The 24,928-nt window shown below is 35.7% G+C and overlaps 1 protein-coding gene across 12 annotated transcripts in view; it reads left to right on the top strand.

Moving 5' to 3' along the window:
• The window catches only part of LOC148090090 (potassium channel subfamily T member 1-like), a 114,264-nt gene that overhangs the window by 12,367 nt on the left and 76,969 nt on the right, over positions 1-24,928 (top strand). Inside the window, exon 1 of one of the 12 annotated variants that reach the window (XM_087812074.1) lies at positions 20,795-21,047. The exons of the other annotated variants lie outside the window; for them this stretch is intronic. Coding sequence (XP_087668200.1) covers positions 20,899-21,047 — 149 coding nt within the window. The 5' untranslated portion in view covers positions 20,795-20,898. Of the gene's footprint in view, positions 1-20,794; positions 21,048-24,928 lie in introns of those variants that run through there. 12 annotated transcript variants of the gene reach the window in all.

The raw sequence follows: 24,928 nt of genomic DNA, 5'->3' as shown, positions 1-24,928 counted from the left end.
GTGATAGTGTAGTAACAAGTATATATGTGTAGTATTGTCCAGTACTTGACTCTGGTGTTGTGATAGTGTAGTAACAAGTATATATGTGTAGTATTGTGGAGTACTTGACTCTGGTGTTGTGATAGTGTAGTAACAAGAATATATGTGTAGTATTGTCCAGTACTTGACTCTGGTGTTGTGATAGTGTAGTAACAAGTATATATGTGTAGTATTGTCCAGTACTTGACTCTGGTGTTGTGATAGTGTAGTAACAAGAATATATGTGTAGTATTGTCCAGTACTTGACTCTGGTGTTGTAGTATTTACAGACCACTTGACTCTTGACGAAGTCGTAACTGCTTTAATTTGTTTTCAAACCAAAATATGTCCAAACATCAGCTTTTTAAAGCTGCTGGACTCACTGTATCCTCTCGTCCTCAGTCATCATTCTTCCTTCAGCTGTGGGGGACGTAAACACTGCTGCCACCTTGAGGCTGGAAGTTAAATTGCAACACAAAATGTTAATAATCAATAGATAAATAAATGTTAACACAATATATTGAAATATAAATAAAATGTATGATCAAAATAACTTATGATTCTAGAGACAAAAATGACATATGAAATAAAATAAAACATTTGCTCTATTTAATTGTATCTAATTGTGACTCTTACCTCCACTTCTCGTGAACTAACATCTGGTGAAGAGGCGCTGAAGGAAACACACCTACGTTTACGACCTGCTGGTTATAAAGTCTTTGGAGAAGGGAATCATTAGAAAAGTGCTGACGAAGCACAATTTACAGTCTTTCCTCCATGAAATGAATAAAATGAAGTTACACAAAACTCACACTGAGATTCTCTTTTTAAGGCTCTTCACATCTTTTCTGACCAGCTGTACCTTTTATTTTCTTTATTTCATTTGCCAATTGGATTTGATCTCGCCCTGAAACTGTTTTTTTTTAAGACATTGAAAAAACCTTTAGATAAGGTTAAGTAAATAAGTAATTTATATTTATAGAGCCCTTTTCTACACCAGGTACACAAAGTACTTAAACAATCAAAACAATACTCAATAAAATATATACTTTAAAGTTCAAGATAACACCGAGACAAACACAGGAGTCTCAGAGAATCAAGTAAAAGCCTGCAAGAATAAAGGTGTCTTGAGATGTTTCTTGAAGGAGTCAGTAGATCATCAAACACAGATGTTTCTTGAAGGAGTCAGTAGATCATCAAACACAGATGTTTCTTGAAGGAGTCAGTAGATCATCAAACACACATGTTTCTTGAAGGAGTCAGTAGATCATCAAACACAGATGTTTCTTGAAGGAGTCAGTAGATCATCAAACACAGATGTTTCTTGAAGGAGTCAGTAGATCATCAAACACAGATGTTTCTTGAAGGAGTCAGTAGATCATCAAACACAGATGTTTCTTGAAGGAGTCAGTAGATCATCAAACACAGATGTTTCTTGAAGGAGTCAGTAGATCATCAAACACACATGTTTCTTGAAGGAGTCAGTAGATCATCAAACACACATGTTTCTTGAAGGAGTCAGTAGATCATCAAACACAGATGTTTCTTGAAGGAGTCAGTAGATCATCAAACACAGATGTTTCTTGAAGGAGTCAGTAGATCATCAAACACAGATGTTTCTTGAAGGAGTCAGTAGATCATCAAACACAGATGTTTCTTGAAGGAGTCAGTAGATCATCAAACACAGATGTTTCTTGAAGGAGTCAGTAGATCATCAAACACAGATGTTTCTTGAAGGAGTCAGTAGATCATCAAACACAGATGTTTCTTGAAGGAGTCAGTAGATCATCAAACACAGATGTTTCTTGAAGGAGTCAATAGATCATCAAACACAGATGTTTCTTGAAGGAGTCAGTAGATCATCAAACACAGATGTTTCTTGAAGGAGTCAGTAGATCATCAAACACAGATGTTTCTTGAAGGAGTCAGTAGATCATCAAACACAGATGTTTCTTGAAGGAGTCAGTAGATCATCAAACACAGAGATGGTTCCAAAGCTTAGGAGCAACAGTCTGGAAGGATTTCTCTCCTCTGGTCCGGAAGTTCAGGAACCATCAGTAGATTCTGATCCACAGACCTCAGAGCCCGAGCTGGGGTGTAAGTCTAGATCAGATCACTGATGGAAGGATGAAATGATCCTGAAAGAAACTGGCAGCCAGTGAAGAGTTTGAAGGAGAAATGTGAGTTCTTCTACTAGAGCGGCTCAGAATTCTGGCTGCAGAGTTTTGTATGAACTGCAGGCGAGACACATCCTTCTGGTTTAGACATGAAAACAAGGGAGGGAGGGAGGGAGGGAGGGAGGGAGGGAGGGAGGAAGGAAGGAAGGAAGGAAGGAAGGAAGGAAGGAAGGAAGGAAGGAAGGAAGGAAGGAAGGAAGGAAGGAAGGAAGGAAGGAAGGAAGGAAGGAAGGAAGGAAGGAAGGAAGGAAGGAAGGAAGGAAGGATGGATGGAAGGTTTATTCTATTGTTGTTGTTGCACTTCGAGTACACTTTGAGACTACAGTCTTTATGTTGGTTTTTGTGTTTGTTTATTTTACATAAAGAAGACCCAGGAGTGTTGCTGTTGTAACCCTGGTTCTATGAATGCGTGCCTGTAGAGGGCAGAGCATCCATGAAGTAGAACTATTATAAACTATCAAAACCATTGTAATTCATCGAGAGTAGTTTGAAAAACAAATCTATTCAGAAACTTCTAACACAAATGGATTCAGGAAACAACAGCAGCTCTTATCGTGTCTGATTCGCTGATAAACCAGTGAAAAAAACCTGCTATCTCGGAGCGTTACGTGGCGGTGGAGTCATTATCTGGAGGACCATCGTCGCGGCGGCGTGTGGGCGATCAACAGGCCTGGTGTGTTGCGTCTCACAGGTGACGTGTGTTTGAACAGTGTTCCGCTGCAGGACTTCACCTCGGAGTGTGTGGGTTTCATCTGTCGGCCAAGTCTGAGCCGGCGTCAGAAATAGAAGCTTCTTCTTCTTCTTCTTCTTCTACCTGGTCCACCGCAGACCGAGTCCAGCCGTCGTATTCCATCGTCTCTGCCGCAGGTGCTAATGTGGCGTCGACGAAATGAAAGTGTTAATTGGCTGCGAGTGCAGCTCTTAACGGCTCCGTCTGTCGAGTGACGAGCGTAATGATCGAGGATTATGTTGCCGAAGGTGTCGCTCTTTTTTTTTACGAGTCGTTTCTCTTCCAGTTTCCTCCCTTTTAGGAGATGTTTCCCATTTTCTAACGTCTAACTTTGACGAGACTGTGATTGTAAATCAGTGTCATTTTAAATGTGAGATTTTTGATTAAAGTGTTGTTTTTTCAACATTAAATTGTTGTTTTTTTGTAATAAATTCATTTAATAGTTCCTTTATTGAAAGTTTGAATTCGTTTTTTTAATAATAATATAGTTTTACATTTTAATTCCAGTCATTTTAAAATCTATATTAGTTCATAGTCTTTTAAATTCAGTATAAAAATGTTGCTATAATAGAGTCACCAGACAGTACCAACAGAGCACAGAGCTAATCAAACTTTCAGCCAATCACGTGACGACATAGCTCGGTACTCCTCTAGTACTGTCTGGTGTCACTTAATACCAACATTTTTAAACTGATATATTTTATAAAAAATATTTGTAATCATTGGAAGTAGAATATCAAACTCTTTTTTGTATTCTATTATTAAAAAAAAGGTTAAATATAAACATTATTGATTTAAATAATCCAAAAAAAAAAGAACTGAAGCCTCAAAAGTAAAACTAAGTTTCAATATTTCCAATGTTAAGTTGAATATTCTGATGATAAACTTTTATAATGAGCTGGAAAAACTTTTTTGTGTTGTCAGAACATTAGTGTCAAACTTTTCATGTGAATTAGTTGCTGCGGTGAAATGAGTTTCCTGCTGAGAACCATGTGTTCAGACTCGTGGTTGCAGAGATGGAGGTTGTTGATGGGTGACACGTGTGTGTGTAGATGTGTGTGTGTGTGTGTGTGTGTAGATGTGTTTGTGTGTGTGTGGATAATCGTTTGGACAAAGTGTTCTGTGAAGCTGCAGATATTTGTTTCTTCCACAAGCGACTCCAGGGACGGAGACGCCTGAACGATCTTCATCTGAGCGACGCACTGATATCATCTGGACAACAATGTGGGAATTGAAAAGAGAGAGAGAGAGATGAAACTAAAAACAATGTGGGAATTGAAAAGAGAGAGAGAGAGATGAAACTAAAAACAATGTGGGAATTGAAAAGAGAGAGAGAGAGATGAAACTAAAAACAATGTGGGAATTGAAAAGAGAGAGAGAGAGATGAAACTAAAAACAATGTGGGAATTGAAAAGAGAGAGAGAGAGATGAAACTAAAAACAATGTGGGAATTGAAAAGAGAGAGAGAAAGATGAAACTAAAAACAATGTGGGAATTGAAAAGAGAGAGAGAGAGAAAGATGAAACTAAAAACAATGTGGGAATTGAAAAGAGAGAGAGAAAGACGAAACTAAAAACAATGTGGGAATTGAAAAAAAAGAGAGAGAGAAAGATGAAACTAAAAACAATGTGGGAATTGAAAAGAGAGAGAGAAAGATGAAACTAAAAACAATGTGGGAATTGAAAAGAGAGAGAGAGAGAAAGATGAAACTAAAAACAATGTGGGAATTGAAAAGAGAGAGAGAGAGAAAGATGAAACTAAAAACAATGTGGGAATTGAAAAAAAAGAGAGAGAGAAAGATGAAACTAAAAACAATGTGGGAATTGAAAAGAGAGAGAGAAAGACGAAACTAAAAACAATGTGGGAATTGAAAAGAGAGAGAGAGAGAAAGATGAAACTAAAAACAATGTGGGAATTGAAAAGAGAGAGAGAGAGAAAGATGAAACTAAAAACAATGTGGGAATTGAAAAGAGAGAGAGAAAGACGAAACTAAAAACAATGTGGGGATTGAAAAGAGAGAGAGAAAGATGAAACTAAAAACAATGTGGGGATTGAAAAGAGAGAGAGAAAGATGAAACTAAAAACAATGTGGGAATTGAAAAAAAGAGAGAGAGAAAGATGAAACTAAAAACAATGTGGGAATTGAAAAAAAGAGAGAGAGAAAGATGAAACTAAAAACAATGTGGGAATTGAAAAAAAAGAGAGAGAAAGATGAAACTAAAAACAATGTGGGAATTGAAAAAAAGAGAGAGAGAAAGATGAAACTAAAAACAATGTGGGAATTGAAAAAAAAGAGAGAGAAAGATGAAACTAAAAACAATGTGGGAATTGAAAAAAAAGAGAGAGAGAAAGATGAAACTAAAAACAATGTGGGAATTGAAAAAAAAGAGAGAGAAAGATGAAACTAAAAACAATGTGGGAATTGAAAAAAAGAGAGAGAGAAAGATGAAACTAAAAACAATGTGGGAATTGAAAAAAAAGAGAGAGAAAGATGAAACTAAAAACAATGTGGGGATTGAAAAGAGAGAGAGAAAGATGAAACTAAAAACAATGTGGGAATTGAAAAGAGAGAGAGAAAGATGAAACTAAAAACAATGTGGGTATTGAAAAGAGAGAGAGAAAGATGAAACTAAAAACAATGTGGGAATTGAAAAGAGAGAGAGAAAGATGAAACTAAAAACAATGTGGGGATTGAAAAGAGAGAGAGAAAGATGAAACTAAAAACAATGTGGGGATTGAAAAGAGAGAGAGAAAGATGAAACTAAAAACAATGTGGGAATTGAAAAAAAGAGAGAGAAAGATGAAACTAAAAACAATGTGGGAATTGAAAAAAAGAGAGAGAGAAAGATGAAACTAAAAACAATGTGGGAATTGAAAAAAAGAGAGAGAGAAAGATGAAACTAAAAACAATGTGGGAATTGAAAAAAAAGAGAGAGAAAGATGAAACTAAAAACAATGTGGGAATTGAAAAGAGAGAGAGAGAGAAAGATGAAACTAAAAACAATGTGGGAATTGAAAAGAGAGAGAGAGAGAAAGATGAAACTAAAAACAATGTGGGAATTGAAAAGAGAGAGAGAAAGACGAAACTAAAAACAATGTGGGAATTGAAAAGAGAGAGAGAGAGAAAGATGAAACTAAAAACAATGTGGGAATTGAAAAGAGAGAGAGAGAGAAAGATGAAACTAAAAACAATGTGGGAATTGAAAAGAGAGAGAGAAAGACGAAACTAAAAACAATGTGGGAATTGAAAAAAAGAGAGAGAGAAAGATGAAACTAAAAACAATGTGGGAATTGAAAAAAAAGAGAGAGAGAAAGATGAAACTAAAAACAATGTGGGAATTGAAAAGAGAGAGAGAAAGATGAAACTAAAAACAATGTGGGAATTGAAAAAAAAGAGAGAGAGAAAGATGAAACTAAAAACAATGTGAGGATTGAAAAAAAAGAGAGAGAGAAAGATGAAACTAAAAACAATGTGGGAATTGAAAAAAAAGAGAGAGAAAGATGAAACTAAAAACATGTTTTTCTCGATTAATGTTCAGGTTCAAGTCAATCATAATATTGAGTATATAATATATATATAATATACGATCATTGAGTGACAAGAGAGTTAAAGTTCTTGAATGTGTTTCAGTGTTTATTGAAACAATCTTCTCTGAAATATTTAAAAATAAAGATACAACGTTAAAAACACATTAAACCCGTTGGTTGACCCAGATTTAATTTAATACTACAGTTAATACCTTTAAAACGTTTTACGATCAACTTAAGAAACAAAGATAATATATTTCTTGACATGGTTTGTGACGTCACAGCCGAAGAAGATCAAACATGTATATGTTTAATAATAATAGTTATGAGATGAAGAAAGAAAAACAAGAAAAACATTTTAAATGATTAAAAAAACAAATAAAAATGATAAAAATGAAATACAATAATTATTAAACAATAGAAAAAACAATGAGAGTGAATAAAAAAACTAGAATATAAATATGAATAATTTAATGAATAAATAACTAAAATAATAATGGAAAAAAAAGAAATAATAAATTAATAACAAAAAAATAAAATAAAAAGGATAATAAAAGAAAAGAAAAAAAATTAAAAATAGTGAATAATATAACTTTGAAAAATAACAAAAGAAAACATAATAAATCAAAAATGTATATACAAAGATAATAATAACAAATAATAATAATATTTTTTTTACAAAAATGATAATAGAAATAAATAACACAATCATAACAATAATAAATAAAACAAAATAAAAAATGTAATAACAAAACTACTTTAAATAGCTACATAATCATGATAAATAACACATTTATAATGACAATAATATAAAATAATAAACTAAATAATACACAATAAAAGATAATAGTAGAAATATTCATTTAAAAAAATAACCTACATAAATGACAAAAGAAAACAGTTTTACGAAACACAAAATATACTGTAATACACAGACCATGTACTATAAGTTTTCATATTTGATCTTAATCATTTTAACGAGAAAACAACTGTTGACAGAGAAACGACGTCAAGTTGATCTCGATGTGAGACGTCGTGAAGATTTCAAGCCTCAGTTTGAAGCAGAATAATGAACGACAGAAACTCTTTATCAGTGAAGCAGCTCAGAGTCATATAATGAATCCTAACTGTGACGCCGTTCGAGTGACTCTTATATAATAAGTCTTTTACAGACTGTTAGCATGTGTGGCTAACGTTAGCTCCGACATGTTTGTGTTCAAGTGTTTTCTTCGTCTTCTTGTTGATCGTCTGCGAGAACAAACACATCACAGTCGCTAAGATTTCAAACATGTTTTAATGCAGAGACTCGTGTTCGTCTGAAGCCGTTTGATTAAGATTCACAAGAATCCAGTGAAGACAGCAGGAGGTCGAGCTGCAGATTATTATTCACTTCGTTCTCATGAATGTTGCTGCTGGAGATGATGGAGTCGCACTTTATTGAGACGTCATTGTGGAACCATTGTGAGGTTTGTGTAGATATGATGGTTTATGTGTGTAGTTATGATGTTTGTTTGTGTAGATATGATGTTTATGTGTGTAGGTATAATGTTTGTTTGTGTAGATAGGATGTTTATGTGTGTAGATATGATGTTTGTTTGTGTAGATATGATGTTTATGTGTGTAGTTATGATGTTTGTTTGTGTATATATGATGTTTGTTTGTGTGGATATGATGTTTGTTTGTGTAGATATGATGTTTGTTTGTGTAGGTATAATGTTTGTTTGTGTAGATATGATGTTTGTTTGTGTAGGTATAATGTTTGTTTGTGTAGATATGATGTTTGTTTGTGTAGGTATAATGTTTGTTTGTGTAGATATGATGGTTTATGTGTGTAGATATGATGTTTGTTTGTGTAGATATGATGTTTGTTTGTGTGGATATGATGTTTTTTGTGTAGGTATGATGGTTTATGTGTGTAGATATGATGTTTATTTGTGTAGTTATGATGTTTGTTTGTGTAGATATGATGTTTATGTGTGTAGTTATGATGTTTGTTTGTGTAGATATGATGTTTGTTTGTGTGGATATGATGTTTGTTTGTGTAGATATGATGTTTGTTTGTGTAGGTATAATGTTTGTTTGTGTAGATATGATGTTTGTTTGTGTAGGTATAATGTTTGTTTGTGTAGATATGATGTTTGTTTGTGTAGGTATAATGTTTGTTTGTGTAGATATGATGGTTTATGTGTGTAGATATGATGTTTGTTTGTGTAGATATGATGTTTGTTTGTGTGGATATGATGTTTTTTGTGTAGGTATGATGGTTTATGTGTGTAGATATGATGTTTATTTGTGTAGTTATGATGTTTGTTTGTGTAGATATGATGTTTATGTGTGTAGTTATGATGTTTGTTTGTGTATATATGATGTTTGTTTGTGTGGACATGATGTTTGTTTGTGTAGATATGATGTTTGTTTGTGTAGGTATAATGTTTGTTTGTGTAGATATGATGTTTGTTTGTGTAGGTATAATGTTTGTTTGTGTAGATATGATGGTTTATGTGTGTAGTTATGATGTTTGTTTGTGTAGGTATGATGTTTGTTTGTGTGGATATGATGTTTTTTGTGTAGGTATGATGGTTTATGTGTGTAGATATGATGTTTGTTTGTGTAGTTATGATGTTTGTTTGTGTAGATATGATGTTTATGAGTGTAGTTATGATGTTTGTTTGTGTATATATGATGTTTGTTTGTGTGGATATGATGTTTGTTTGTGTAGATATGATGTTTGTTTGTGTAGGTATAATGTTTGTTTGTGTAGATATGATGTTTGTTTGTGTAGGTATAATGTTTGTTTGTGTAGATATGATGTTTGTTTGTGTAGATATAATGTTTGTTTGTGTAGATATGATGGTTTATGTGTGTAGATATGATGTTTGTTTGTGTAGATATGATGTTTGTTTGTGTAGGTATAATGTTTGTTTGTGTAGATATGATGTTTGTTTGTGTAGGTATAATGTTTGTTTGTGTAGATATGATGTTTGTTTGTGTAGGTATAATGTTTGTTTGTGTAGATATGATGTTTGTTTGTGTAGATATAATGTTTGTTTGTGTAGATATGATGGTTTATGTGTGTAGATATGATGTTTTTTGTGTAGGTATGATGTTTGTTTGTGTGGATATGATGTTTGTTTGTGTAGATATGATGGTTTATGTGTGTAGATATGATGTTTGTTTGTGTAGATATGATGTTTGTTTGTGTAGAAATGATGTTTGTTTGTGTAGATATGATGTTTGTTTGTGTAGATATGATTTCTGTTTGTGTAGTTATGATGTTTGTTTGTGTAGATATGATGGTTTATTTGTGTAGATATGATGTTTGTTTGTGTAGTTATGATGGTTTATTTGTGTAGATATGATGTTTGTTTGTGTAGATATGATGTTTGTTTGTGTAGGTATGATGGTTTATGTGTAGGTATGATGGTTTATGTCTGTAGATATGATGTTTGTTTGTGTAGTTATGATGTTTGTTTGTGTAGTTATGATGTTTGTTTGTGTAGTTATGATGTTTGTTTGTGTAGATATGATGTTTGTTTGTGTAGATATGATGTTTTTTGTGTAGGTAGGATGTTTGTTTGTGTAGATATGATGTTTGTTTGTGTAGTTATGATGTTTGTTTGTGTGGATATGATGTTTTTTGTGTAGTTATGATGTGTGTTTGTGTAGTGATGATGTTTGTTTGTGTAGGTATGATGGTTATATGTGTAGATATGATGGTTTATGTGTGTAGATATGTTTGTTTGTGTAGATATGATGTTTGTTTGTGTAGTTATGATGTTTGTTTGTGTAGATATGATGTTTGTTTGTGTAGTTATGATGTTTGTTTGTGTGGATATAATGTTTTTTGTGTAGTTATGATGTTTGTTTGTGTAGTGATGATGTTTGTTTGTGTAGGTATGATGGTTATATGTGTAGATATGATGTTTGTTTGTGTAGATATGATGTTTGTTTGTGTAGATATGATGTTTGTTTGTGTAGATATGATGTTTTTTGTGTAGTGATGATGTTTGTTTGTGTAGTGATGATGTTTGTTTGTGTAGGTATGATGGTTTATATGTGTAGATATGATGTTTGTTTGTGTAGATATGATGTTTGTTTGTGTAGATATGATGTTTGTTTGTGTAGTGATGATGTTTGTTTGTGTAGATATGATGTTTTTTGTGTAGTGATGATGTTTGTTTGTGTAGATATTATGTTTGTTTGTGTAGATATGATGTTTGTTTGTGTAGATATGATGTTTGTTTGTGTAGATATGTGGTTTGTTTGTGTAGATATTATGTTTGTTTGTGTAGATATGATGTTTGTTTGTGTGGATATGATGTTTGTTTGTGTAGAAATGATGTTTGTTTGTGTAGATATGATGTTTGTTTTAGTAGTTATGATGGTTTATTTGTGTAGATATGATGTTTGTTTGTGTAGATATGATGTTTGTTTGTGTAGATATGATGGTTTATGTGTGTAGATATGTTTGTTTGTGTAGATATGATGTTTGTTTGTGTAGAAATGATGTTTGTTTGTGTAGATATGATGTTTGTTTGTGTAGATATGATGGTTTATGTGTGTAGATATGATGTTTGTTTGTGTGGATATGATGTTTGTTTGTGTAGATATGATGGTTTATGTGTGTAGATATGATGTTTGTTTGTGTAGATATGATGTTTGTTTGTGTAGAAATTATGTTTGTTTGTGTAGATATGATGTTTGTTTGTGTAGATATGATGTCTGTTTGTGTAGTTATGATGTTTGTTTGTGTAGATATGATGGTTTATGTGTGTAGATATGATGTTTGTTTGTGTAGTTATGATGGTTTATTTGTGTAGATGTGATGTTTGTTTGTGTAGATATGATGTTTGTTTGTGTAGATATGATGTTTGTTTGTGTGGATATGATGTTTGTTTGTGTAGATATGATGTTTGTTTGTGTAGGTATAAAGTTTGTTTGTGTAGATATGATGTTTGTTTGTGTAGATATGATGTTTGTTTGTGTAGATATGATGTTTGTTTGTGTAGGTATAAAGTTTGTTTGTGTAGATATGATGTTTGTTTGTGTAGTTATGATGGTTTATTTGTGTAGATATGATGTTTGTTTGTGTAGATATGAAGGTTTGTTTGTGTAGATATGATGTTTGTTTGTGTAGATATGATAATTGTTTGTGTAGGTAAAATGTTTGTTTGTGTAGATATGATGTTTGTTTGTGTCGATAAACTGGTGTGTGTTTGTATCTATAAAAGTGTGTCTTTGTGTAGATACAATGTCTATTGGTGTTTGTGTATAAACAAGATTGTATGTTTGTGTTCAGCTGTTGATGTTGGACGTTGCATGTGTGTCAGTGTGTGTGTGTGTGTGTGTGTGTGTGTGCTTGTGTATCAGTGTGTGCAGATGCTTCTGTGTGAGTCCAGCGTCACACGCAGGAAAGATCAGGAACGACAGTCAAATAAATAAATATATTAATATAAAACATATTTATATTAAATATATATATTTATAATAAATATATATGTTTTACATTTGAACAGTTTATAAAAAAGTCAAATAAGAAGATTCTCGTGTCGTCACGAGAGGAAAGTGTGTGTTTGTTCTTCTTCAAAATAAAACCACATGCCGGGAGCGCTTGTTTTATTCATGCTGTTGTTGCACCATATGTCTCAACCCTGCCCTAATAAAAGAACATAGTTGGTGCTAATGGCTACGTTTCAAAGTAACAATAAATATGTTCTAATGAGGATATGTTTCACATTTATCTTTTTAAAGTAGTTTGTGCTTCATGGAAGTTGTGTTTACAATTTAATCAACTATGGACTGAAATAATCATTAAGAATGTTTTTTATTAAAGAGATAGAAAAGTATTGAACTTGTTTGTTTCACTGCAGAAGAAGATACTTGTCCGAGCTCGAGTGATATCATCTAAAGAAACAGTGTCTTTGTAATGGTCAAGTTAAAATGTGTTACTGTTATTCAAGAGAGAAAATACCATATATTTCTCAAAACAAAACTCCTTCAGGCAGTAATAATTGATAGAACATCTTCCTGAGTATGACATCCCCCACAAACCAGAATGATGACTGAGGACAAGAGGATACAGTGAGTCCAGCTGCTTTTAATGATTGGACATATTACTATAATATATACCACTGTATATTGTATCCTTGATACTATCAACACACTCATGAATATACAAACTAGTAATTCATCAAAGATCTTTTGACAAACGTGTGTTTAAAAAATACAAAAAAAAACTTTAAGGTAGATCAAAAGGCAAATTCCTTAAACAATGACATAAACCGTTGTATTTATATTTGTGTTAGTAATATATAACTAGCATAGTTATTAACTAGTATTAATGATTTTACTATGACTTTGTAACATGCACAGTATGATTCCAAACATTTGATAGTTTCTTCAAAATACATTAAAATCTTGTTAAAGCTCATGAAACAGACACTGATTTTAAATATAAAAAATACTTTTTTGTTCATGTCAAATATATTCACTGGTATTTTACGCTCGTCTACATATTCAGGTCGTGGCCATTAAAAACAAGCTGGTTTCTCTACATGAGCCGCGAGCAGACGAGACCAGAGAGAGTGAGGTTCGTTCCCCTCTGGCCTCGACTATACTTGCTGCTCCTGCTCCTCCTCTTCCTCCTCTTCCTCCTCTTTCTCTTTCTCCTCCTGCTCCTGCTCCTGCTCCTGCTCCTGCTCCTGCTCCTGCTCCTGCTCCTGCTCCTGCTCCTGCTCCTGCTCCTGCTCTTCCTCCTCTTTCTCTTTCTCTTCCTGCTCCTGCTCCTGCTCCTGCTCCTCCTCCACCTCCTACTCCTCCTCCTCTTCCTCCTCTTTCTCTTTCTCCTCCTGCTCGTGCTCGTGCTCCTGCTCGTGCTCCTCCTCCACCTCCTACTCTTCCTGCTCTTCCTCCTCCTCATCCTCCTCCTCCTGTTCCTCCTCCTCTTCCTCTTCCTCTTCCTCTTCCTCTTCCTCTTCCTCTTCCTCTTCCTCTTCCTCTTCCTCTTCCTCTTCCTCTTCCTCTTCCTCTTCCTCTTCCTCTTCCTCTTCCTCTTCCTCTTCCTCCTCCTCCTCCTCCTGTTCCTGTTCCTCCTCCTGTTCCTCCTCCTGTTCCTCCTCCTGTTCCTCCTCCTGTTCCTCCTCCTCTTCCTTTTCCTTTACCTATTTTTCCTCCTGCTCCTCTTCCTCTTCCTCTTCCTCTACATCTTCCTCCTCCTCTTCCTCCTCTTCCTCCTCCTCCTCCTCCTCCTCCTGTTCCTCCTGTTCCTCCTCCTGTTCCTGTTCCTGTTCCTGTTCCTCTTCCTCTTCCTCTTCCTCTTCCTCTTCCTCTTCCTCTACATCTTCCTCCTCCTCTCCCTCCTCCTCCTCCTCTTCCTCCTCCTCCTCCTCCTCCTGTTCCTCCTCCTGTTCCTCCTCCTCTTCCTCTTCCTCTTCCTCTTCCTCTTCCTCTTCCTTTACCTATTTTTCCTCTTCTTCCTCCTCCTCCTGCTCCTCCTCCTCCTCCTCCTGCTGAGCTCAGGCAGACTCTTCACCCACAGCATCAGTATCTGTGTTAATGCAGGTCGACAGACGATAACAAGTCCTGGTGCTGCAGCAGGAGACAGAGGTGCATCCTGGGAAATCAATGTTTTTTAACTGGCAAAACAAAACCTGACATCGAAGAATATTTGAACAGAAACAGTAAAGATTTTGCTTTAATTCACTTCTTTGCAAATGTTCTGATCTTAATCGATCGAAGTGACTGATTTATGGAAGTATTTCAGTGACATCATTGTTCTCTTGTATACTTTTTTGAGTATTGTTTTGATTGTTTAAGCGCTTTGTGACCCTGGTCTGGAAAAGCACTATATAAATAAATATTACTTACTTACTTACTTACTTACTATATGTATTTTTTAATCAAACTTTTTTTTAAATTGAATTTAACAAGTTATATTCTGTAAGGTTTAATTTAATTGTATTGATTTTTTGAATATTTTCAAATGTAATTTACACACTGATATTCTAAATGTAATAAATTAAATACATGTTTAACATTTAATACAATTATTTTTTTTATTGAAAGGATTTAACTTGTTTCATGTTTTCATTTTGAAAAATGAATATTTTCAAAATGAAGTTGATTTTCTAATTCAAATAATTCAAAAATAAATGTTCTGAATACATACAAGATTTGTTTTTATTAAAAGGTTTTAAAAATAATATATATATATATATTCAAAATGAAGTTAAATTAAATTAAATTAAATAAATGTCAAAATCTTTGTGTAAATTATGTTTCGAATATATTTTTAATTAATTAATTTCAAATAAATAATACAGAAAATATCGAATTCAATTGTTGTTGTTTTTTAATATAAATCCTTGAAAAAAAAACATGTCAATAATAAAAAGAAATATAACATTTGAAACGTTCCAGTTATTTTTTCAATATTATGACGTCACTGATCTACCTCCATAATTCTTCCAATTTATTTTACCAAACAGAAATTATTCTATTTATTTATTTATTTATTCATTTATTTATGTCACTTTTTCTTCACTGCAGCGTTTTCTGTTTCCTTTTCTCTCGCTCAACAACAAACACTTATATTCAAACACATGCTTTGTAACGAGTCTCGTTACAATATGGACTCGTTACTTGTCGTTACTTTAGATCATTATTATAGCATTAATTGTTTAATTGATCATTAAACGTCTCGTTTCACTGCCCGAGGCTGCAGGACCAGGACTCGCCGCTAGAGGCCTCTCTGGTCCAGCGCGAGCACCTCCGCACTGCTGCAGTCCTGCTTTATGACGTCACAACAAATCTACTGCTTTTTTTTTTGGATGATTTATTTCACAGCTTGACGTCATCATTCACTTCCTCCTCAGTGAGAGCAGAGACACGACTCATCTTGATCGTCCCGCGAGTAGAAAAATATAAACTTTGTTCGTAAAATAAGGACAAGAAACTTCATCTTAATAAAATATTTATTACAAACCATTTGTCTTGTGAACTATAATGACTTTATTTTACTGTGGATCAGTTTATTAATTTCACGTTCAATGACTTTCAGATAAAAACGAGTGAAAATAAATCATATAAAGTTTGTTTTTCACTCGTGTTTCACTAGTTTACTGGTTTATTTGTTGACTAAACTGGACTGAAACCTTTTTTGAAGTAATAATAATAAATACATCATTTAATAATTCATATTTTTTATAATTGTATTTAAATGATTATGTAAATCATATTTTTATATGATTATTATTATTTTATATTCGTATTATTATCATTATTATTATCGTTTGTTATTATACTTACTTTTTTTTAATTGTTGTTTTTATATGTGCAGAGGAATATCTTATCTTATCTTATCTTTCTTAAAGTTTTAGTTTTTTTTAATAAGTACAAAATTAAAGCCTTTGCTTAAAATAATTAATATCTATGTTTGTAGACAAAAGAGTAAAGTTCTTTAAGATCAAGAATCATGGAGTCACAATAGAGTCTCTGCTGATTAAAGTGAGTCTGAACTTTGATCCGACGCTTGATCGACTCGAGATAATGATCAATTATCGTCTCTGTCGCCTCGTGATCATCTAATGATCCACGAACGCCTCACGTCAAAGTGCCAGATCTTCCTCCAGGAAGAACATTAATTGGTTATTGACTTAAACGTTGTAGTGATTTAAATAATGTGTTTAAATAAACGTGTCTTTCAAAGAAAATGGAGAAAAGTTCTCGTCAATTACTAATTAGAAAATCCAATTTTAAAACAAATGTATGAGATTTTACGAGATATAATAATGATTAGTCGCCTCACAGTAAAAAGGTTGTTGGTTCACTTCCAGGTCAAGCCAACTTGTGACCTTCCTGTGTGTAGTTAGTATGTTCTCCCCGTGTTGTGTGGGTTTACTCCGGACACTCCGGTTTCCTCCCACAGTCAAAAAACATACAGAGGTTGATTGAGAACTTGGGGAAATTGTCTGTAGGTATGAGTGTGTGTGTGAATGGTTGTCTGTCTTTGTGTGTCCTGAGACAGACTGGCCTCCTGTCCAGGGTGTCCCCTGCCTCTCGCCCTATGATACTGGGATAGACTCCAGTCTCCCATAAGGGATGAAGCGGTAGAAGTTGTTTATATATTTGTATATTTATTATATATTTTATTTATTTCTAATAATGTCATTTAAGGTTCTTCATAGTACATTTTCAGTGTATTTGTATTTGTATTTGATCCAGAAACACAAGATTGTTGATTTCTGACGTGACATCAACACAACAAACGGCTCAGATGATTATTGTTCAGTTCACGTGTTTCTCCATTTTAACTTTAATATTGTTTAGATCATGAAATCATTTTAACTTTAATATTGACAGAACTTAAAAAAGACAGAATTTTTGTATTTAAAGTATATCTCACGATAAATTGTATCATCTCCGGTTCTCCGTGTTCCTCACGAAAACTACCGACAACCTTCAAAGAACATTACTTTAGATGTTTCTTCTCACAATCTTCTTCTTACAGCTTTAAAAAGCTGCTGGAGTCAAATGTATCCTCTCGTCCCCAGTCATTGTTTTCTCTTAAGCTACGGAGATTGTAACGACTGCTGCCATCTTGAGGCCGTAGGTTTAATCGCAACACATTAAAGGAACAAATGCGGAGAATATATTCACGTTATTTGTAAATTAAGTTAAAAATATTTTATTTTACATAAACTTTATTGAAATTTAAAGAACTACGAAAAACTACGGTGGAAATAAAATGGGATTTGAGGCCAAAAGAAGAAAAGAAAAATAGTATTTATTATATTTTATATCAGACTTTCTGTCACTGATTGAGGCAAACGTAAGCATTAGCATTAGTGTTAGCGTTAGCATTACTGTTAGCATTAGCAGTGGTTTACCATTGACTCAAAAAGACACTCGATGTTTTCAATGAATCTCTTTCTTAAGTTGTAAAAGTATTGGTTACATTTAGAAAAAAGAAATGAATTTATTTGCAGATAGTTGAATAAATTACACTAATGCTAACAAACCTCATGTTTCAATACGGATACTGTTTATTCAGGTTACCATGGCAACCCAGAAAGGACCGAAAAAAACTTTTGTGACAATTTCTTTCATGTCAGAATTTATTTAAAACGTAAAATTATTGTGATTTTCATCATTTGTTTCAATGTCAATAAAAGAATACATTTTTAGAAACAATCACATAAAGAATTTGTCTTGAAAATATACATAAAAATAATAATATAAAAAAAATATGATTGTCATATGTATGACCTTATATGATACATAAATTAACCAAAAAATATTTGTTAAAATCAGGATTTATGACCATTCTAGCTCTACATTATCTTGCTTTAAAGTATATACTTTATTGAATATTGTTTTGATTGTTTAAGCGCTTTGTGACCCTGGTCTGGAAAATCGCTATATAAATAAAAAGTACTTACTTACTTACTTAACACTTGTGACTATTACAAAGACACTGTTTCTTTGAGTGGCATCTTTGACAGCAGATCAATCGAACGCTTGCACCAAATTCAATGTTTTATATTTTCTTTTGTTATGGCTCAACCTCAGCAGTGATGCATGATGGGTAGAAGGTAGAATAATTCAAGGTGATGTACTTCATAACATACATATTTAAAAGTGTATTTATTAATGAAATTGCAAACAAACACAATCATTTCTAATGTTTATGGATGAAACTTTATAACATGGAATATTGTCCGTCACGAGGTGAAGTCGCTCTTCATTAAATCGCACTCGGGTCACAATAAAAGTCATATTATTAATAACCATAAGACTCTGAGGTCGTACGTGTCTCACGTTACATGGATTTCTTGACCCTGAAGAGATAAATCAAAGTTTTAATGACCTGTTAGTGTCAGTTCATGACCGTTTATGATGTTCTTCAGTCTCTTGTGAGTCCAGTCATCCTGTGGAACCATCGCTGACACAGTCGTTACACTTCCTCAGGGGCCCCAGTTATACAGCGACTGTTGTGAGGGGCCACGTGTTATACAGCGACTGTTGTGAGGGACCCCAGTTATACAGCGACTGTTGTGAGGGACCACATGTTATACAGCGACTGTTGTGAGGGACCACGTGTTATACAGCGACTGTTGTGAGGGGCCCCAGTTATACAGCGACTGTTGTGAGGGGCCCCAGTTATACAGCGACTGTTGTGAGGGGCCACGTGTTATACAGCGACGGTTGTGAGGGACCCCAGTTATACAGCGACGGTTGTGAGGGGCCACATGTTATACAGCGACGGTTGTGAGGGACCCCAGTTATACAGCGACGGTTGTGAGGGGCCACATGTTATACAGCGACTGTTGTGAGGGACCCCAGTTATACAGCGACTGTTTTCAGGGGCCACATGTTATACAGCGACTGTTGTGAGGGGCCACATGTTATACAGCGACGGTTGTGAGGGACCCCAGTTATACAGCGACGGTTGTGAGGGGCCACATGTTATACAGCGACTGTTGTGAGGGACCCCAGTTATACAGCGACTGTTTTCAGGGGCCACATGTTATACAGCGACTGTTGTGAGGGGCCACATGTTATACAGCGACGGTTGTGAGGGACCCCAGTTATACAGCGACAGTTGTGAGGGACCCCAGTTATACAGCGACTGTTGTGAGGGGCCACGTGTTTTAAAGCGACTGTTGTGAGGGGCCACGTGTTATACAGCGACTGTTGTGAGGGGCCACGTGTTATACAGCGACTGTTTTCAGGGGTTACATGTTATACAGCGACTGTTGTGAGGGGCCACATGTTATACAGCGACTGTTGTAAGGGGCCACGTGTTATACAGCGACTGTTGTGAGGGGCCACATGTTATACAGCGACTGTTGTGAGGGGCCACGTGTTATACAGCGACTGTTGTGAGGGGCCACATGTTATACAGCGACTGTTGTGAGGGGCCACGTGTTATACAGCGACTGTTGTGAGGGGCCACATGTTATACAGCGACTGTTGTGAGGGGCCACGTGTTATACAGCGACTGTTGTGAGGGGCCACGTGTTATACAGCGACTGTTGTGAGGGGCCACATGTTATACAGCGACTGTTGTGAGGGGCCACGTGTTATACAGCGACTGTTGTGAGGGGCCACGTGTTATACAGCGACTGTTGTGAGGGACCAACCAAATGATGTCCAAACATCAGCTTTTAAAGCTGCTGGAGTCACTGTATCCTCTCGTCCTCACTCATCATCTTCCTTTAGTTGTGGAGGACATAACGACTGCTGCCATCTAGAGGCCGGAAGTTTAACCGCAACACAAAATTGTAAAAAAAAAATGTTAAGTGCAGTTAAATATCGATATAGTATTGTGTAAAAGAAACCATTGTGATATATGAGAGAACAAATATTCATCACACACCTGTGTGGAACCTTCCACGTGTCACCTGCCGACAGGTGTGGCGTCCGTTGTAACCATTTAAACGTGGTGCGTTCAAGGCCCTCCTTCTTATCGCGTTTCACCGACTGTAATCCAAGCGGACGATAAAGATGATTATGAAGATGATGATGATGATGATGATGATGATGATGATGATGATGATGATGATGAAGATGAAGATGAAGAATGATGAAGATAATGATGAAGACGATAAAGATGATTATGAAGATGATGATGATGATGATGAAGATGATGAAGAATGATGAAGATAATGATGAAGACGATGAAGATGATGATGATGATAAAGGTGATAATGATGAAGATGAAGATGATGAAGATGATGATGATGAAGAAGATGATGAAGATGAAGATGAAGATGAAGATGAAAATGAAGATGAATATGATGAAGATGATGATGATGAAGAAGATGATGAAGATGAAGATGAAGATGAAGATGATGAAGATGAAGATGAAGATGAAGACGAAAATGAAGATGAAGAAGATGATGATGATGATGATGAAGATAAAGGTGATGAAGAAGATGAAGATGAATATGATGAAGATGATGATGATGAAGAAGATGAAGATGAAGACGATGAAGATGATGATGATGATGATGAATATGATGAAGATGATGAATATGATGAAGAAGATGAAGATGAAGATGATGATGAAGATGATGATGAAGATGATGATGAAGGTGAAGGTGATGAAGAAGATGATGAAGATGATGAAGATGATGAAGATGATGAAGATCACGACAGAAGGTCGAAGGATGATGTAAAATCGCTGCTGGAGTCATTATGTAAGACGCGGAGAAGATGCTGCGTGGACGTGACATCGTGACGACACGGGAACATCTCGGAGGGATGGAGGAGAAGCTCCGGAGAAGCGGGAGACACACACCAGACTTCTTCTTCTTCTGCTCCTCATTCCGCGCCAGCGTTCTCCTCGCCGCGGAGGATCGTCACTCCTGCTCATGAACCCGCTCGCGCGCCTCTGAGGACGCGGAGACTACCGTGTGTGGAGGAGAACACATCTTCTCGACCATGGCGGTGGCCAAGCTGACGCCGTCGCCATCGGAGATCGAGATCCCGGACGTGAAGGCGGAGGTGCAGAAGACGCCGGAGCCCACCTGGGTCAACCCGTCCAGCACGCTCCGAACCGCGGGCTCGTTCGGCAGCGATGCGGGTCAAAGGTACAGAAGATCTGATCGCGGTTTTTTTTTTTCCTGCATGAAGTTGTTTGAAGGCACCTGCCTCTCCTGACGTCACGTTCCTGCTTTATTTCTAAAAGTTCCTGCGAGAGAATCCGTCAAATATTCACGTCACGTGGTTCGACGTCAAGTCATAAAGAGACGCGGCTTTGGCTCGGATTCCCAGGATGCTCTCTGGTCGATCTGTCCCACAGATTCGATGGTGGTTCGCGTGAGATGGTGTCGAGTGTGAGAGGAAACGTTTGTGCTCTTCACCTGGAACGATCTCGTACCTGAGACAGCATGAGGTTCGACTGCAGCATCGGTCAGGTGGTCGAGCTGCGGATATATTTACACCATCACTCGTTTATTAACGGAAATATTCTACAATTAATGGCTGAAAATCAAAGTATATTACCGTAATACTCCGACTATAATCCACATTTGCTTCTCTTGACATTTTCCAGTACATTCTACACACACCGTAGCAGAGTACCTGTTATTGCGGAGTAATACTACAGCCCCTCACGCAGTAATAGTATTGAGGGTTCATAGCTTAGCAAAGTATTTTGAGCGTGTATATCATGTAAAATCATGTTAAGTGTCTGTCAAGTACCACCAGGAAATTAAAAGGCACACTGTCGTTCAAGTTTGTGTTGTCACGAAAAGCTGCTGGAGTCAAATGTATCCTCTCGTCCCCAGTCCAACTTCACGTAAAAAACAAACAAAAAAAAACAAATATTTATCGAACACACACGTCAGATTCAACACGTATTAGGACACTTTGCGCCTGATGACTCCTTCAAGACGTTATCATTTGTTCAGGCTTTTCCTTGATTTTCTGGAACTCCTGTTGTGTTATCAGTATTATCTTGACCTTTAAAGTATATACTTTATTGAATATTGTTTTGATTGTTTAAGCGCTTTGTGACCCTGGTCTGGAAAAGCGCTATATAAATAAAAATTACTTACTTACTTACTTACACAATAAGAAATACAAATTAGAATAAGCACAATATGTTAACAATAGTACACAATTACAACAATAAACATGTGCAACACAGTATGTGAGGGGGAGAGATTTAAAAACACACGTTGAAACATCAAACTTTTTAATATTAATACTATAATTTATACTATTGTATCAGTTTATTTTGGAGTAGGATGTGTGTCGCCTGCCGTTCATACAAAACTCTGCAGGCAGAATTCTGAGCCGCTCTAGTAGAAGAACTCACATTTCTCCTTCAAACTCTTCACTGGCTGCTCTAGTAGAAGAACTCACATTTCTCCTTCAAACTCTTCACTGGCTGCTCTAGTAGAAGAACTCACATTTCTCCTTCAAACTCTTCACTGGCTGCTCTAGTAGAAGAACTCACATTTCTCCTTCAAACTCTTCACTGGCTGCTCTAGTAGAAGAACTCACATTTCTCCTTCAAACTCTTCACTGGCTGCTCTAGTAGAAGAACTCACATTTCTCCTTCAAACTCTTCACTGGCTGCCAGTTTCTTTCAGGATCATTTTAAAATTCTGGTTCTTACTTTCAGATCTATTCATGGTCAGACCTTCCATCAGTGATCTGATCCAGACTTACACCCCAGCTCGGGCTCTGAGGTCTGTGGATCAGAATCTACTGATGGTTCCTGAACTTCTGGACCAGAGGAGAGAAATCCTTCCAGACTGTTGCTCCTCAGCTTTGGAACCTTCTCCCTCTGCAGGGTCGCTGTCGTAGACGGTAGAACATTAAGAAACACGTTTCAAACTCCCACGAAAACTTGAACACAATATGTATACAGTATATATAATATACATCAAAATTCTAATAAAAAAACATAAACTAAGTTGAATCACGTTGTTATAAAATAATAAGGAAGCCGTGACTCGTAATCATCGTTAACGCCGCGATGTTCGCAGCCGCCGAGTGTTTGTGTTCACGACGACAAATTGTGTGTCAGTCGGGCATGTTGTGCGACTGCTCTATTTTGGGCGGACGTACCGGCGGCTGACAGGCGCTGCTGAGGCTGCAGGTCTGACTGACGTCTCCTCCAAAATGGAGAACGCTGCAGCGACACATGAACGCTCGCGGTGGAAGCGACACTCAAACGATGGATGTCAAGACATCCATGACCTCCTCCTCAGTTACATTGAATTCACTTTTCTGAGAACAATGCTTTAGCTCAGCTTGGATTATTGTAATTAAGAAAATATACTTTGTTGAATTTAAACTTCTGGTACATTTGAGTCAACAAGGCACGTGAGCTAAAGTATAATCTATTGAGGTGACTTGAGCTTCTCTCATGGTCCTCAAAGATCTTCTTGATCAAAATGACATGAACTGGACGAAGATGATTTTTACTTTTAACTCACGGAAAACTGATAATTACTCTCTTATTATTATTATTCTGAATACAACACGTACAACAGCGTGAATAGACTCGCCTGCTTTGTGTCGTTTTAAACTAGAGAATGTTCTTCAAGTTACTATCTTTTAAAAGTCCTTCAGACGTGTTTGTCCTTCTTTAAGCTCTTCAAGCAGCATATTTGAGCTCATTTGTCTCGATCGGCGGGAAAATGATGCTGAACTTTCAAGTCCAGTCGAGCGAGTTGAAGGAACGATTCATTAATTATCTTTATCGCTTATTCCCTCATGGTGGTAGCGGTCGTTAGAGGCTGGAGTCTGTCCCAGTTTCATCGGGTGACAGGCGGGGGACACCCTGGACAGGACACACAACCATTCACACAATTTCGGACAATTTCCCCAAGTTCTCAATCAACCTCTGTATGTTTTTTGGACTGTGGGAGGAAACCAGAGTGTCAGGAGTAAACCCAGGCAACACGGGGAGAACATACTAACTACACACAGAAAGGTCACAAGTTGACGACCTCCTGACCCGGAAGTGAACCAGCAACGTTCTGGCTGTGAGGCGATCGATCTAACCACTGCACCACAGTGAACCCTAGTTAAAGCAATAATACATCTTTAAAATACATTTTAAAACACCAGGTACTTAAGCTATTTTGTTAATGTCTCGCAATACTATATATTTATATATATTATTATATACACAATATAGCAAATGGAGTATTTAAAAAAAAAAATCTCTGATTAACATTCAAGTTAAATATTTTTTGGGGGATAAATAGATAGATAGATAGATAGATAGATAGATAGATAGATAGATAGATAGATAGATAGATAGATAGATAGATAGATAGATAGATAGATAGATAGATAGATAGATAGATAGATAGATAGATAGATAGATAGATAGATAGATAGATAGATAGATAGATAGATAGATAGATAGATAGATAGATAGATAGATAGATAGATAGATAGATAGATAGATAGATAGATATGTGTATATACTGTATATGTTCATTTACAGCTTTAATGTGTTAAAAAAAAAAAAAAAAAAAAAAAAAAAAAAATGGACAAATTTAAGAAAAATCACGTTGAGTAATTTTTCAAAAATATATAAAACCAATGAAATAAAATGAATCAATAATTCGGCAAATTTTGCTTCGTTTTATTTGATTGTTTTTTCTATATTTTCAGTATCAACCAAAACGATTATTGAGTGACAGAAGTTTATTCATTAGATTGTGTCGATAAAGTGTGTATTTACTGAACAGGAAGTATTTTTATGTTGCATTTTTCTAGTGACGTGTTGATGAAGATTCATGAAACTGCGTCATGTTGTTCAGAGTCCACTAGATGGCGTCTCTGCACTACATTCATATACTTTGATTTTCAGCAAAAAATCTGGCCACAGAAAAACTCAATTTTCCGTCGGACATGTATTCAGTAAAATCTGCCGGAGAAGCAACTTATCGAAGGACAGGATGTCAGACGAGATATCGGTGGTGATTCATGAGGATCTTCT

Source organism: Callionymus lyra, chromosome 1, assembly GCF_982586985.1.
Source record: "Callionymus lyra chromosome 1, fCalLyr1.hap1.1, whole genome shotgun sequence".
In the NCBI taxonomy this organism is placed as follows: domain Eukaryota; kingdom Metazoa; phylum Chordata; class Actinopteri; order Syngnathiformes; family Callionymidae; genus Callionymus; species Callionymus lyra.
The sequence above is the reverse complement of the archived record's forward strand: the minus strand, read 5'-3'. Positions and strand labels throughout refer to the sequence as shown.